General features: G+C 40.5%; 1 protein-coding gene across 1 annotated transcript; it reads left to right on the top strand.

Moving 5' to 3' along the window:
• Positions 1 to 284: 284 nt before the first annotated feature.
• Positions 285 to 10991, top strand: BCL10 (BCL10 immune signaling adaptor). The gene is made up of 3 exons (XM_025417785.3): positions 285 to 638; positions 7156 to 7444; positions 9156 to 10991. The coding sequence occupies exons 1-3, from the start codon at positions 582 to 584 to the stop codon at positions 9509 to 9511; spliced, it is 702 nt and encodes a 233-aa protein (XP_025273570.1). The 5' UTR covers positions 285 to 581; the 3' UTR covers positions 9512 to 10991.
• The last annotated feature ends 4078 nt before the right edge of the window (positions 10992 to 15069 follow it).

A 15069-nucleotide genomic window follows, 5' to 3' on the forward strand; every position in this document is an offset into this window, starting at 1 on the left:
CTAACCCCACAGCTTCAGTAGGTTAAGGCAGCGGCCGGAAGCTGCGGGGCGGGGTCTGGGGAAAGGGGAGGAGCCCGGGGGGGACGGTCCGGCAGAGACCCGCCTCCGCCGGCGAGCGGTCCGCAAAGGCGGGGCCTGCGGCGGGAGGAGCCTCGGGCCCCACCCACGGAAACGCTCCCGGCAAAGGACGCGCGGGGGCTGTGGGCGGGGCCGGGGGCGGGGCCAGGCTCGGGCCCCGGGCCGGCAGCGATTGGCTCCCGCTGGGAGGGGGCGGGCCCCACGGCCAGCCCCGCCTCGTCGGGGGGCGGGGCCTGCGCCGGCGCCTCCGGGAGAGGAAGGAGCGCAGCGCGGAGCCCGCTGGGGGACGCCCAGGTCTGCGGCGCCCTCGGCCCCAGAGGCGGAGCCGGAAGCTCTACGGGCTCGTCCGTGAGCCTCTGTTTTGGAAGCGGCAGCCCTCTTCCTCTCGACCCGCTCCGCCTGCCCTTGTCGCCGCTTCACCCGGAGGCCCGAGTCCCCTGCCTGGCCGGGCGGTGCCGCCGCAGCTCCCGGACCCGGAAGAGGCGCTACCCCGCTCCTCCGCCATGGAGCCCGCTGCGCCGTCCCTCACCGAGGAGGACCTGACCGAAGTGAAGAAGGACGTGAGTAGCCAGCCTTGCCCGGGCGCCGCCGAGGGCCGGGGGTCGCGGGTGGGCAGGGGCAGGCCCGGCCGGGCGGGCGGGCGAGGAGAGCGGAAACGCGGAGTGGGAGTCCGAGCCGGAGAGGAGCAGGAGCCTGCGGGTCCGAGGGGCTCCAGGTCCGGGCGCTGCTGCACGACGGCGCCCGGGGGACCTCGGTGGAAGCGACCCCTCGTGACCTGTTAATCCACGTTTAGGTCGCTGGGTTCTGAAACCCTGTCCAGTGGAGCGTTTCACCGCACTCAGCTTCTTGCCGACTCTCCACTCCTCCCCGGGGATCTCTACCCCCACCCCTGCGCTTTGGGGCCGCGTCGTCGGGAGTCGACTGCCCAGGTTCCGCCTTGAGTCACACTCCCTAGGCTGCTGGCCCAACCTGGAGCGACAGCTGGACCCGAGAAAGGCTCCAAGCAGTGGAGCAAATATGTGAAACTCTCTTATAAAGGGGGGTTGGGGGAAGCTCAACAGCTGAAAGCACAACCTGGAATTCCCCTAGTAAGCAAACGCCCACATATTTAAATTGGGGGGTGGGTGTAGCCGAAAATTAATTTACAGGTAAATGCTGAAAATATTCAGTACCTAAATTATGCCCTTTTGCTTGGATGCTGCAGAACTGCACAAATCTTAGTACTTATTTGTTGAGGTATCTCGTTTCTTTTGCTTTTAATTACTTGTTTTGCCACGTGAGACCTGTAGGAGTACCCCCAAAATACTTCGTGTAATTTCGAATTAAAACCAGAAACCCAACAGAAAATGAGTTCTGCAGCACTTAATACAGAATTATATTTGTGAACTGGACAAGACAGCAGCTTTTTTAGATGTTCATCTACCTTAGATGCTTACCCCCTTTTCTCCCTTGAAAGGTTTATTACACTGCACTCATAATTACATAATGACAATTGGAATGACTCATTAACAGAAGGAAACTGGATATGACAGGGATTTGTGCCTTAGTTTGCTCATTCAGCGATACAGATGGAGCGCTTAGTATATGGAAGGCACTGTCCTTGGGCCTGGAAAGATACAAAAAAAAAAAAGATAATCTGGCCTCTGCTTTATATTCTAGTCGAGATAAAACCGGGACATTGATAACTACCACAGAATAAATGAGTGTTGTCTTATATAAGATTGGTGCCAGTGGAACCATGCACTTCAAGAGCTAAGCCTGTGGTGTTCCAAAATCTTTGTCACATAATTTGCAATGTTCCCATTTAATCTTTACAGCAGTGCTGTGAGAGGTTACAGTTGGGCATAAATATAAAACCTGTACACAAACACAGTTGTGAAGAGTGTCTTCCAGGTCTCTTTTTTATTTATTTATTTATTTATTTTTTCTTTTTTTTATATATTTTTTCATTTATTCATGAGAGACACAGAGAGAGAGAGGCAGGCAGAGACACAGGCAGAGGGAGAAGCAGGCTCCATGCAGGGAGCCCGATGTGGGACTGGATCCCAGGTCTCCAGGACCACGCCCTGTGCAAAGGCAGGCACTAAACCATTGAGTCATCCAGGGATCCCCAGTCTTCAGGTCTTTATTCACTTTTTTTCCCTGTCAGTTCATTGATACTATCCATCTCCATGATTTCAATTTACAGCTATCTCAGCAATTCATAATCTTGGGGAATCATGAAGGGGTCTCAGGAGGTCTATGAAAAAAATGTATGTGCACATTTTTTTTCTTAGAGATTTTTTTCATGCTATTTTCAAAATGGTTGATGACCTCAGTCTTAAAATTATCATACAAATATTTGCACTTCCTTCTTTGTCAACTCTAGATGCTTGTTTCCAAATATCTACTGGAAATTTACTTTTATGTTCTGTACACTCCTCATCTTGTCAGAAATTGAACTTTTTATCATCCCTTCCCCAAAGCTGCTTGCTATATTCTCTGTCTTGATGGATAGTATGCCACCACCCAGCCTTCTGGAAAGTCCCACTCTTTCATTATGCTCCTCCCTTCCCCCTGCCCCCATCAACTTGTTTACCTCATCTTTTGGATTACATGCTGCTGTGAGGTATGCATGGTTCTAACAATTCGAAAATTAGAAATTAAGACGCAATCCCAGTTTGAAAAGAGCTTAATTTCCTGGAAGGAGGGAAACAGACATAAATTAATAATTGCAAATTACAGAATAAGTGCAATGAATTTTGCATTCATCTAGAACACTATCTACTTGACACTCTGCTAAGTGCAGGATATACAGAGTTGAACAAAACAAATGTGGTTTTTGCCTGCTTCAAACATATAGGTCATTAAGGTTGAAGACAAATATATGCTTACAAATTATGCTAAGTACTATGAAGGAGACAAACAGGTATTGAGACAGTAGCAGGGGGAATCAACTTGACATAGGACGGTCAGGGAAGGTTACATTTAAAGTGGTTGCTGAAGAATATAGCAGAACTGGGGCAATAATCCTCTAGGCAGAGTAAGGTTTGTAAAGGAACTAAAACAGGCAAGACCTTGGTGACTTGGGGAAATTGGAAACAGGCAGAGGGTGCTCTGAGAAGTTAGGAAGGTTGGCCTAGAGCCAGATCATGGAGGATTTTACAGATGGTAATAAAGTATTAGGATTTTTCTCAAGTGTAGTAGGGGTCTGCTGAAGAACTATGTTAATATTTTTAATCCCTTTGCCTATTGTATGGACGGAAGGGAGCAAAAGTGAGAAGAGGGAAACTATATTAATTCATGGAATTAATATAGTTAAGAGCTGATGGTGATTTGGATCAGGGGGAAAGCAGTAGAAATGGATGGAACAGGAGGATTCCAGATGCATTTTTGAAATAGAAATGTTAAGATTTGGTGATGGATTGAATTGAGAAAGAGAGTAGAGTCAGACTGGTGAGTGAAAATGTCAGATCAGCAATTAGACCTACAAATCTGAAGATCACAAAGGAGATCCAAGCTGTGGGATTGAGTGAGTTCACCTAGAAAGTTGAGAGCTAGAAGGGAAAAGGGAGATCATAGGGGAGTTTTTTGGTTTTTTTGTTTTTTGTTTTTTGTTTTAAATGAAAGGTCATAGCCACAGAGATGGGAATAGAGCCAGGGGAGTGTGGTATTCACGAAACCAGTATTTCAAGGAGAGGGAGTGGTCAGCTGTGTCCATGCTGCTGAGAGGTAAAATGAAGACAAATGAGGATGAGATTTGACAGTGACGAGGTTCTTGGTGGCTGAGAAGAGTAATGATACAGAATAGAAATGAATTGGGAGATAGGAAGTATAGTTGTGGTATGTAGAAAAGTGAAGTATATGCACAGGGTGCTACAAGGACAGAAGAGAGGAGTGCCTAATTCCTTCTGGGGAGTTTAAACAAAGCTTCCTGAAGGAGGTGACCACTGTGCTGAATCATAAATGATAAATAGGGACTTAGGGTATGAGAAGAGAAAATCAGATAAAGTGACAACTGAAGAACTACACAGTGACAGTTTTAGGTAGAACACAAAGTACCAGGACAGTTAGAGGTGGTGACAGATTAAGCTCCAGAGGCAGGATCCATCCTATGAAGTGCCCTGTCTGCCATTATCAAATAGCTGTTACTTATTGTGTACTGACTGTGTATCAGAGACTGTGTCAAGCCTTCATACTCATTGTCCTACTGAGTCCTTCTAGAGGTTCTGCAGGGTAAGTGTTTATCACTATTTTACAAATAAGGAACCTGAAGCTTAGCTTAAGTTTCTTGCCCCAGTTCTTAAAGAAGTATATGGCAAATTACGATCCAAACTGACATTGGCCTTATTCAAAGCCATACTCTTGACCTCTCTACTATTCTGCCAAAGTTGAGGAACTTTATCTTTTAAGTTGGTGGAACACACTGTTTTAAATTTTTACAAAATTAACTGACAACATTTCAATATTAGTAGAATTCCACTCCAGATTTTCATTTTCTCTTGAAAAATTGGAAGATCTGATAGATGTGTGAAGGAGAAATTTGAGTGGGAGGAAAAAAATGGGAAGTACAGCTAGGTGTCTTGTTTGTTAATAGTCCCTGCAACGTATGACGAAGACCTGAGCTAAGGCAATGCTAATGATAAAGATGAAGTGAAGGGGCAGATTTGATAAATACAAGGGGTAAGTTGGCAGGACTTGGTGGGTAGGTGATCAGATGTGGCAAGGGAGCAACAGAGAGGAAGTTGAGGATGAGTTGAAGGTTTATCGCATGATCAGCTGGATGGTGGTACTCCCAAATGAGTGAAGACTATCAAATGGAAAGGACAGGCAAAGATATCAAATTTGGTTTTAGACAAGTTGATTCAAGTAGCTTTGGGATGTCTAAGTGGAGAAAGTCTTGATCACATACACAAATTTGGGGATCATCAGTATGTAAGTAGTAGAGATGACAGCAGATGAGGTTTTTCAAGGAGTTCAGCTTTAAAATCAATTCTCTCCCTCCATCCTCACTGCTTAAATTCATGCACTCAACATAGCTTATGTAAAATATTGTGGCAGTCTCCTTATGGGTCTCCCAATTTTTGCTCCCCCAAGTCCTCTGCAAAAGTTTTTATTATTTTATTGCTTCTTATTTATAAACCCTTTGACTCTTGGCTACAGGGAAACATATGTTTCTCAACATGTTATAAAAACTCTTCCATAATACAACCTGTTTTCCTTTCCTTAAGCTTAATTCCTTAAGCTTAATTTCTTACCAGTGTCACATGCACCCCTGCATCCCAACTACCCCAGACTTGTTAGTATTCTCCTCTGTGCACCTTCATACTACAAGTATACCCTCTCTAAATTTCCCGGATCATGGAGGTACAGTTAATTGTTTACTCTGTACTTCCCTAATACTTGTGGTTTTTTTCTGGGTCATATCACATTGTATGATAATTATTGGCTTGTGTTTGATAGATACTCCAACGAGACTGTGTGCCCTTTGCATACAGGATTCAAGTTCTGTTCATATTTGTATGCTCAACACTTGGCATATTGGGTATTTAGATATATGAAGAGTTTGTTGCGTGAACAAATAAATGAATGTGGGAGCTCAGTGGCTGAGAACTATAGGGACCCTTCACCCAGCCTACTTTTGTGCCACCATGTACTCAAATATTTCTAAGATCTTCCATTGCCTTTAGCTCATCATGATAAATGTAAGTCAAATTAGTCATCATTGTCTTCATCACTAACATTTATATTGACCAGTTACTATGTACCAGGCACTTTCCTAAGTACTTTACATATATTATTTTGTTCCTCATAATACTCAGATGAGGAAGCAGAGGCCCCCAGGGAGTTAAGTTATTTGCCCAAGATCACATATCTAGTAAGTAGGAGAGCTAGAAAACAGTCATTGGCATCAAATTATTAATGCTATTTAGTGGGACCCACGTCTGCTCATTAAGCCCCCTGAGGCACTTCTCAGATCTAAGCCTGTTTTCTGTGATTTCCTTTTCTTCATCTCTTTAATTTCTTCCAACATTCACTATTGCTTTAGTGTACTCCCCCACCCCACCCCACCCGGCACCCACTTCCTTCTACCCCCTGACTCACTGAGTTAGAATATAGTCTTTCCAACTAACTCCAAAGATAGACACATTAAGGGCTCTTATAGTTATGCTCTTTTAAAGACATTCATACTCTAGGATAGACACTCTATGGTTTTACTCTAAGAAAATGGAAAAAAAAATTTTTATAAGATTTTATTTATTTATTCATGAGAGACACACAGAGAGAGGCAGAGACATAGGCAGAGGGAGAAGCAGGCTCCATGCTGAGAGCCTGATGTGGGACTCGATTCCGGAACTCCGGGATCACGCCCTGGGCCGAAGGCAGACATTTAACCGCTGAGCCACCAAGGCATCCCAGGAAAATGAAAGATTAATAAACATGAGAAGGTTATAAATTATGGGACCTCGCTAAGTTATCCTCTTTGGTCCTGACTAATCCTGGATTCCATGTTAAATGGTAACTAAAATGTATGGAAGCCTCTGCCCTCATCTTTACCCCTGAAAGTGGAGGCCTGAGCATACCTCCCCTATTTCCATGGACCTGGGCGCTCTAGACCTATTCCCTTGTCTCAATAGCGTGGCCTTGGTTTATAGGTGTGAAGATGAGATTAAAACAGGACAGAAGAAGGGCAGCCCCAGTGGCTCAGCGGTTTAGCGCTGCCTTCAGCCCAGGGCCTGATCCTGGAGACTTGGGATCGAGTTCCGCATCGGGCTCCCTGCATGGAGCCTGCTTCTCTCTGCCTGTGTCTCTGACTCTCTCTCTCTCTATGTCTCTCATGAATGAATGAATGAATTAATTAATTAATTAATTTTAAAAATCTTAAAAAAAAAGCTGCAAGGAATGTTTAGTCTGGGACCTACTTCTGTCTACTTGGCCCTTCGTCTTAATAACATGGATTTTAGTAGGTCTGAGCCTCTTGACTTCAGTACGTTTTCTCTCACCAATTAAGATTCCTAACTAATGATCAGTCACCTATGTGATTTCCTCAAGTGAGGGTGAAAAAAAAGCACTGAAGCACAGTTTTATGTCTTTCAGGCTTTAGAAAATCTGCGTGTATACCTGTGTGAAAAAATCATAGCTGAGAGACATTTTGATCACTTACGTGCAAAAAAAATACTCAGTAGAGAAGACACTGAAGAAATTTCTTGCCGAACATCAAGCAGGAAAAGGGCCGGAAAATTGTTAGACTATTTACAAGAAAACCCCAAAGGACTAGATACACTGGTTGAATCTATTCGGCGAGAAAAAACACAGAACTTCCTGATTCAGAAGATTACAGATGAAGTGCTGAAACTTAGAAATATAAAACTAGAACATCTGAAAGGTAAGATATTTTGGTGTCCAAGAATTCGTTTAAATGTAACAATGCTTTTAAAAGCAAAATACAAAACAAATCAAGAAATCATCATTTTGTTTTTATTCAAAAAGTTTCAGCTTCAGAATTACATTTGATTTACATTTTTTTAACCTTCTGTCGTTTCATTGGAAGATTAGAATATCACTCTGTGTTCTGTATTTATATTCATTTAACAATACCATTTATACAAAAATGAAATCCTGGTGTACATAGGAGTTTGTTTCTCAAGTCTGCAGGATAGAAGATCAGTCTATTCAAAAGTAACCCCTGAAAATGCACATAACACATGAAGAAAAATATATAAGGCAAGGTATTTGTAATAAGTCCAACTGTAATGGTTCTTCCACCAGTTGATCACAGAATGAAGCGATTGGCATATGTTTGTAAGAATCGTGTTATGTAAATTATCCATAGCTTTAAACACTAGAGTTACATGTCATGAGAGAGGCGTGGGAACAAAGGTTGATGAATGACTTGCCGTGTCTCACCCTCACCCCGGAGCACACACTCACTAATTGGAATACTACACAGAATTGCCTCTACTGTTTAAATCCTCCTCTCCCCACAAACCCCATCTCTCTCCCTGTGCCTTTCTCTAGACAGTTGAGATAAATGTGCATGTGATGTAGCTCTACTCCAGCTGTTCTAGGCACTGGGGATCCAGAAAAGAGTAATTTAGGCCCTTAAGAAACTCTGTAAGTCCATATTGGGACACATTGGAAGTCTCCCCTCCTGAGCCATATTTCAGAAAATAGTTTCTATAGCATAGATCAGAAATGCTGAAGGTATTGTGAAGTTGAACAGCTGTTGGGGGAAAAATGATCTATAAATATACTTTATAGATTTTGCAGATTTTACATAAAATTTCTCAAGTCAGGAGATTCTGTGCCTATAGACATGTTAAATATTTGCTAAGACTAATAGAAAGATAGAATTTGTGCTTATTCTTTTACCCTGAGGCTAATTGTTAGCTACACCCATTGGATAAGGTAAAATTCTTTGATCAGAACAACCGCTGTCATTTAAGTAGACCATTAGGTTTGAGAACCAGGACATTATTAATGTGAAGAGACCTGGGTTATAGTTCTCAGTTTCCCAGGAAGTGGTTCTGGAAGGTTGGGTATGACTTAACTATTTGGGGACTCTCTTTTTTCATCTATACTAGTGAGAAGTTATCCAGGGGACCTCTGAAATCCCTTCCACTTCTAACACCCTGTGATTCAAGAATCCGTAATTGGTATTATTTAGCTCAGAATTTGAGCATATGGTCCGTTTAAAGTTTGTTTTTTATTAGGTAATGTGTTTTGTGCCAGAATGCTAAAGAATAGCAGTTTTGAAAGCTGTTTCTTATTTTATGAAAAATTTTAGGGGCTACTTAATATTTTCTAGGTCATTCAGTGGTTAAGTATATAAGTATACAAATTAAATGTGAATGATAGCATATCATTTAGCTTCCTTGAGACTATTTCCTTATCTAGGAAATAAAAATAATGGTGCACTTCATGGCGGTTGGGAAAAGCAAATGAAACGTGAAATGGATTATGACCAAATTTATAAATTGCTGTTTAAATTTTGGTTATGTGGTAGCCAGCTTGTAATCTCTAAAAATGTACAAGATAGGTATGGGCTTAATTTTTTTAGTTACTTTTTCATTTACATCTGAATAATTTTATCATAGGACTGAAATGTAGCAGCTGTGAACCTTTTCCAGATGGAGCCACAAACAACTTCTCTAGATCAAATTCAGATGAAAGTAATTTCTCTGAAAAACTGAGAGCATCCACTGTCATATACCATCCAGAAGGAGAATCCAGCACAGCCCCTTTTTTTTCTACTGAGTCTTCACTGAATTTGCCTGTCCTAGAAGTTGGCAGAACTGAAAATCCCACCTTCTCTTCAACTACACTTCCCAGGCCTGGGGACCCTGGGGCTCCTCCTTTGCCACCAGAGCTGCAGTTAGAAGATGGAGGAACTTGTGGAAACTCTAGTGAGATGTTTCTTCCCTTGAGGTCACGTGCTGTTTCGCATCAATGACAGTTTGCAGCCTCTTAATTTTTTTTAATAATGACAAAAAATATTTGAAAGATTATCAGTCTTTTTATAAAATTACTGTAATGACTTAACATTTGATATATGTTTTTTAAAATGCAGTGGAAGCCTACTTTATAAAAAAGACTTTTTTAGAACCAAAGAATTGCATACTTTTAGATAGCTAAAGAACATCATGTTGATCATGTACTTTTCAGTGTTTTCCATTCTTTCCATTTTTAAAGTATTGAGTGTTTTCACATTTTTTAAGACTAATAGGGAACATTTCTCTATTTGAGAATAGAGTGTTAGGGTAGGAATGATGTCTCAGTGTATTTGTACTAGAATTTTCATAGTCTAATAGTCCTTTCCGACTATTCAGTAAATTTTCAGACTAAGCTATATCTATATGGTAATAAATCCAGTCACTGACAGGAAAACTACGAGTGTACTGAAAAGAACCTCCCACTCACTTGGGCTAAACACTTACAGAGTCCCCTTCTGATGTGGAGGAGCACCTAAGGGAGTCTGAGCCACCTAAGATCTCAATTTGCCAAAATACGTTTCTTATTAACCTTATTAATTAATACCACTTTCTTAGGATTTTCACAATCTTATCATTTTCATTCCTACAGAAAAAAATCTCAGCAAAAACCTGCTATTACACGTAATTTGGTGAGGTTTCAAAAGTATTTTTCTGAACTTTTCATCCTCTTTCAGTGAGGACCACTGTACAAGTTGAAATAACTAGAACAAAATGTTGTCTGTGTGTGTATATGTGCTAGTCTTGTCTTCGATACTGTCTGGAACAAGTGGGCCATTGGCTTCATTTGTCTTTTTTACTATATAACAAAGTTTGACTAGTTTTACACCTTTATAAGTTTTATGCTGTCATTGGTTTTATTTAAATTATAATCTCCTTGTTTCCTGATATATGTCTCATATATTTCCATTACTTTGAAAAGGCAGAGGTGGGACTATGCTATTAACAACAAGAGTTTTTGAATTACAGTGCTATTTTTTTTGGAAGTTTCAAGTATTTCAATAGGAAATAAATACCTAAAATAATTTTTTTACATGTACCAATTTTTATAGAAATCTTACTTCAAGTGATGAGATCAAGTTGCATTTCTGGATAGACATGTATTTATCAATCACAAAGAAGATCGGCCTTTGGCTTTAGAACTTGTTTTAAGCCTGGATAATTTTTGTAGTGTAACATTTTCTAAGGATTATGGGAAGCATGTTTCACCTTCAGCAAGGCATAAGAAAACAGTGGCATTACATTTAAAGAAGTTAAAAAGCAGAAGCAGGCTTTTCATTTCATTAATTAAAATTTGATATGTGGTTACTCTTATTTAAAAATAATTTACTCAGAATCAGAAATAATTTAGATATACTGTATCACCCACATTTATAGTTGATAACACTGAGTTTTCTTTCAGACTGTTAACTATACAGACAATAAAATTAAGGTTTTAACAAACTTAGCCTTTTGGGTTTTCTGAATCCTATGAAGTCAATTTTTTTTTTCCTTTAAACTGAAAACCACCTATTGCTGGAAGTACATAAATTAGAATGACTCACAGGTTGGTGAATGCAGGAGTGAAAAAGTTACTTTTTACAGATATTGTATTATCACTTCACACAAAAGCAACAATCCTGATCTCACTTTATAATTCTATCTTATTCAATAGACTTTATTTTTTAGCATGGTTTTAGATTTGTAGAAACATTGAGCAGAAAGTACAGTTTCCATATGCCCCCACTTCCTCTGTTTTCCATTTTGATATCTTGCATTAGTGTGGTATATTCATTAGAATTGATTAACTAGTCTTGAAACATTATTAACTAAACTTAGTAGTTTACATTAGGATCTACTCTGTGCTGTGCACTTCTATAGTTTGGTTGTCTTTTTTTTTTTTTTTTTAAGATTTTACTTATCTATAGCAGCACATGCACTAGCAGAAAGAGAGGCAGACTGAGAGGAGAGAATCCTCCAGCAGACTCCCCACTGAGCTTGGACTCGGATGCAGGGCTTGATCCTGTGACCCTGAGATCATAACCTGAGCCAAAATCAAGAGTCAAACTCTTAACCGACTGAGACACTGAGGCCCCCCAGTTCTATGGGTTTTGTTAAATGCGTAAAGTCATCTATCCACCAGTATGATATCATACAGGACAGTTTCACTGCCCTAAAAATTTCCTGTGTTCCACTTACTCATCTCTTCCTTTTCCCTCCCCCTTCCAACCCTGGCAACCACTGATCCTTTTATTGTCTCTGTGGTTTTGTTTTTTCCAAAATGTCACATAGTTGGAATCATATGTAGCCCGAGTAGTATGTGGCCTAATTTTTCTCCATGTCTATTCATGGTGAACACACCTCTTACTTTTGGTCAGTATGTTGGTCTTAGTGCAAGGTCAAACACTGGCAAATTAGGAACAGGCCAGAATAATGGCAAATTTTTGTTTTGTTTCAGTTTTTTTTTAAGAAGTGTTTTGGCTCTGTTTGGGATTTGGGGATTTGTTTATTTTGATAAACAGATTTTGTTAAATTTTAACTAATTACCAATCTTTTGTGTTTAGTGATTTCTGTCCCCTGTTTTAGAAATTTTTTCTTCTCTCAATGTCATGATGGTATTTTCCTATGTTTTTTTCTGGAAACTTAGTTATTTTAGTTTCATAATTGGCCATATAATTCATTATGAAGTGATTTCTATGTATGGTGTAAGGTAGAAGCCAAGTCTTACAGGTGCTGGCTTTTAACCTAAGCAATTTCAAAGGGAGCAGAAAGTTCTAGGCTCTGGTCTTATCTTGTATCAGTGGATAAATATATACACTTTTGATTTTGGGGGAAAAAAAGCAAACCAAGAAGCAAATCAATCTATAGTTGTTGAATGTAAACTTATGAAGGCTATCTGAAAGGAGAGCTAAAACAAACTCGGGATAAAGTAAAGGACTCAAAATCACACAACTTTTTAGGATAAAAATATTTGGCTCCACAGTCCATGCTCTTTCCATAACTCCATCCTCTTCTTAGCATTTCTTACATGACAGGAAGTTAAGAGTGGGGATTATGTATTTTTTCAGTCATTAATTTAGTGATTATCGAGTATCTATTCTAGGTGTTGGAGATACAGTGATAAAGTCTGTATCCTCAAAAAATTCACATTCTAGCTGGGGAAGATAAAATATAAACATGGAGACCTAGGTAATTCTAGTTGCCATGGATACAAATAGGGCATGTGTGAGTTAAAACATAACTTGGGAAAGAGTATAGGTAGCACCATCAGGGAAGTCCTCTCAGACCAGGTGGCAGTTGAGCTGAGATGTATCCAAAAGACACAGAAACCAGCTTAAAGGGGCTCCCACAGGCCAAATCCAGAATAATTTCAACATCAAAATAAATAATAATAGTTTAGGGCAGCCCGGGTGGCTCTGGTTTAGCACTGCCTTTAGCCCAGGGCCTGATCCTGGAGACCTGGGATCGAGTCCCACATCGGGCTCCCTGCATGGAGCCGGCTTCTCCCTCTGCCTGTGTCTCTGCCTCTCTCTCTTTCTCTCTGTCTCTTATGAATAAATAAATAAATACAATCTTTTAAAAAATAATAATAGTTTATAGATCATTGGATAAAATAAGAAACCATGAGTCCATGCTAATATACATGGACAAATAATGTGATGAAGAATGGGATATTGACCTAGTCTCAAATATCTCCCTACACAACACTTATTAATTACAAAGGACAAAAGTAACTTGATGGTAGAAAAGCCTGCCAGATACTACCTTAAACAAAAGATCAGGGGCACCTGGCTGTCTCAGCTGGTAGAGCATGTGACTCTTGATCTTGGGGTTGTGAGTTTGAGCCCCAAGTTGGGTGTAGAGACTACTTAAAATCCTTTAAGAAATGGTTAAAATCATCAGTACTAAAGCAAATGAAATCACATGCCTACTGATTGGATGCAATGAGAAGAACACACCACCACTTTCATAATATTCTTTTTTTTTTTTAAGGATTTTATTTATTTATTCGACAGAGAGAGAGCACAAGCAGGTGGAGTGGCAGGGAGAGGGAAAAGCAGGCTTCCCCCTGAGCAGAGGGCTCGATATGGGCCTTGATGCCAGGATCATGACCTGAGCTGAAGCCAGACATTCAACCAACTGAGCCACCCAGTTTCATGATATTCTTAAAGATTTGTAACCTGCATTTCATCACCAAGACAAATTGAGGCATCTTCTACAAGATACCTGTTCTATAATCTTAATGTCAAGATCATGAATGTTAGACTGAAAGGCCATTTCAGGTTGAAGGAGATGAAGAGACATGGCCACTAAATACAATGCATGAATCTAAACAACTTTAAAGATTATTAAATGTTATGAAAATTAGCAAGCAAGAAAGAAGAAGAATAGTAGAGGTTGACTTGGTAATAAGTGTTTGGACTCAGACTATATTTTAAATTTGAAATGATAAGACTTAGTGACTTTTGACTTGAGCATCTGGATTAATAATGCTGTAATTTGGGGTGCCTGGCTGGCATAGTCTATAGAGCTTATGACTCTTGATCTCAGGGTCATGAGTTCAAGCCCCACGTTGGGTGCAGAGATTACTCACAAGTAATGGTAATACTGCTTCTCCCTCTGCCTATGTCTCTGCCTCTTTCTGTGTGTCTTTCATGAATAAATAAAATATTTTTTTAAAAAAAGAGCCACAAGATACACGTGGTTATCTTAATATCAGTTTTAATAACGTCATTTTAAATATTTTTATATATTAAACTAAAAGCTGTATTAGAGACTAATATATAAAATTTGCATACATTTTCAAAATATTATACTATATGCCCCCAAGATTTTATGCTCATGGGGCTCCAGGCCACACTGTATCAGTTTTACCTATGGAGGGGCTGGAGATTGAGGTCAGCCATATGGGCAATCAACTATGTCTACTATGTCTACGTGACTGAACTCCAATTAAAACACTGGACACCAAGGCTTGGGTGAATCTCCTGGTTAGCATGCATACTATCACATATCTTTGTTAATACCATCTACACGTTTATGGGGAAAGGACACTGGAAGCTCTGTGTGTGGAAATCTGGGCTCTACCCCTTGCACCTCTTTCCTTGCCTGATTTTAATCTGTATCCCTTTGCTGCAATAAACCACAAGCAAAAGTAAAATAGCTTCCAGTGAGTTTTGGGAGTCCTTTTAGCAAAAACTTGCAATTGGTGTCAGAAGTGAGGATGGTTTTGGGTACCCCCAAACTTTGCATTTTGGGACCATCATCTTCCTCTGTCAACACGGGTATCTGGATGGAAAATTTTGAGAAAACACCTAGAACTACACACTTCTAAGTTATCGTAACCCACATTATTTATGGATCATCTACTCAGCGAAAGGCACTGAGCTGGGTACCAGGAATATAAAACTGAACGAAACACAGTCCGGCTCCTCCACCTGGAAAAGAGGAGTGAACAAGACAGACCCTATCTCTGCCCCCTGGAGCCTGCCTCCCACAGGAACAGCAAATCATGAAGGAGTGTATCATCTGAAGGAGCGGT

Source organism: Canis lupus, chromosome 6, assembly GCF_003254725.2.
Source record: "Canis lupus dingo isolate Sandy chromosome 6, ASM325472v2, whole genome shotgun sequence".
NCBI lineage: Eukaryota > Metazoa > Chordata > Mammalia > Carnivora > Canidae > Canis > Canis lupus.

What these genes read in the sequence shown, in the direction of transcription:
- BCL10 (XM_025417785.3), top strand. Translation starts at nt 582, where the DNA reads ATGGAGCCCGCTGCGCCGTCCCTCACCGAGGAGGACCTGACCGAAGTG. An exon ending in TGACCGAAGTGAAGAAGGAC is followed by an intron (nt 639 to 7,155) that starts GTGAGTAGCCAG and finishes TATGTCTTTCAG; the next exon opens with GCTTTAGAAAATCTGCGTGT. An exon ending in AAAACTAGAACATCTGAAAG is followed by an intron (nt 7,445 to 9,155) that starts GTAAGATATTTT and finishes ATTTTATCATAG; the next exon opens with GACTGAAATGTAGCAGCTGT.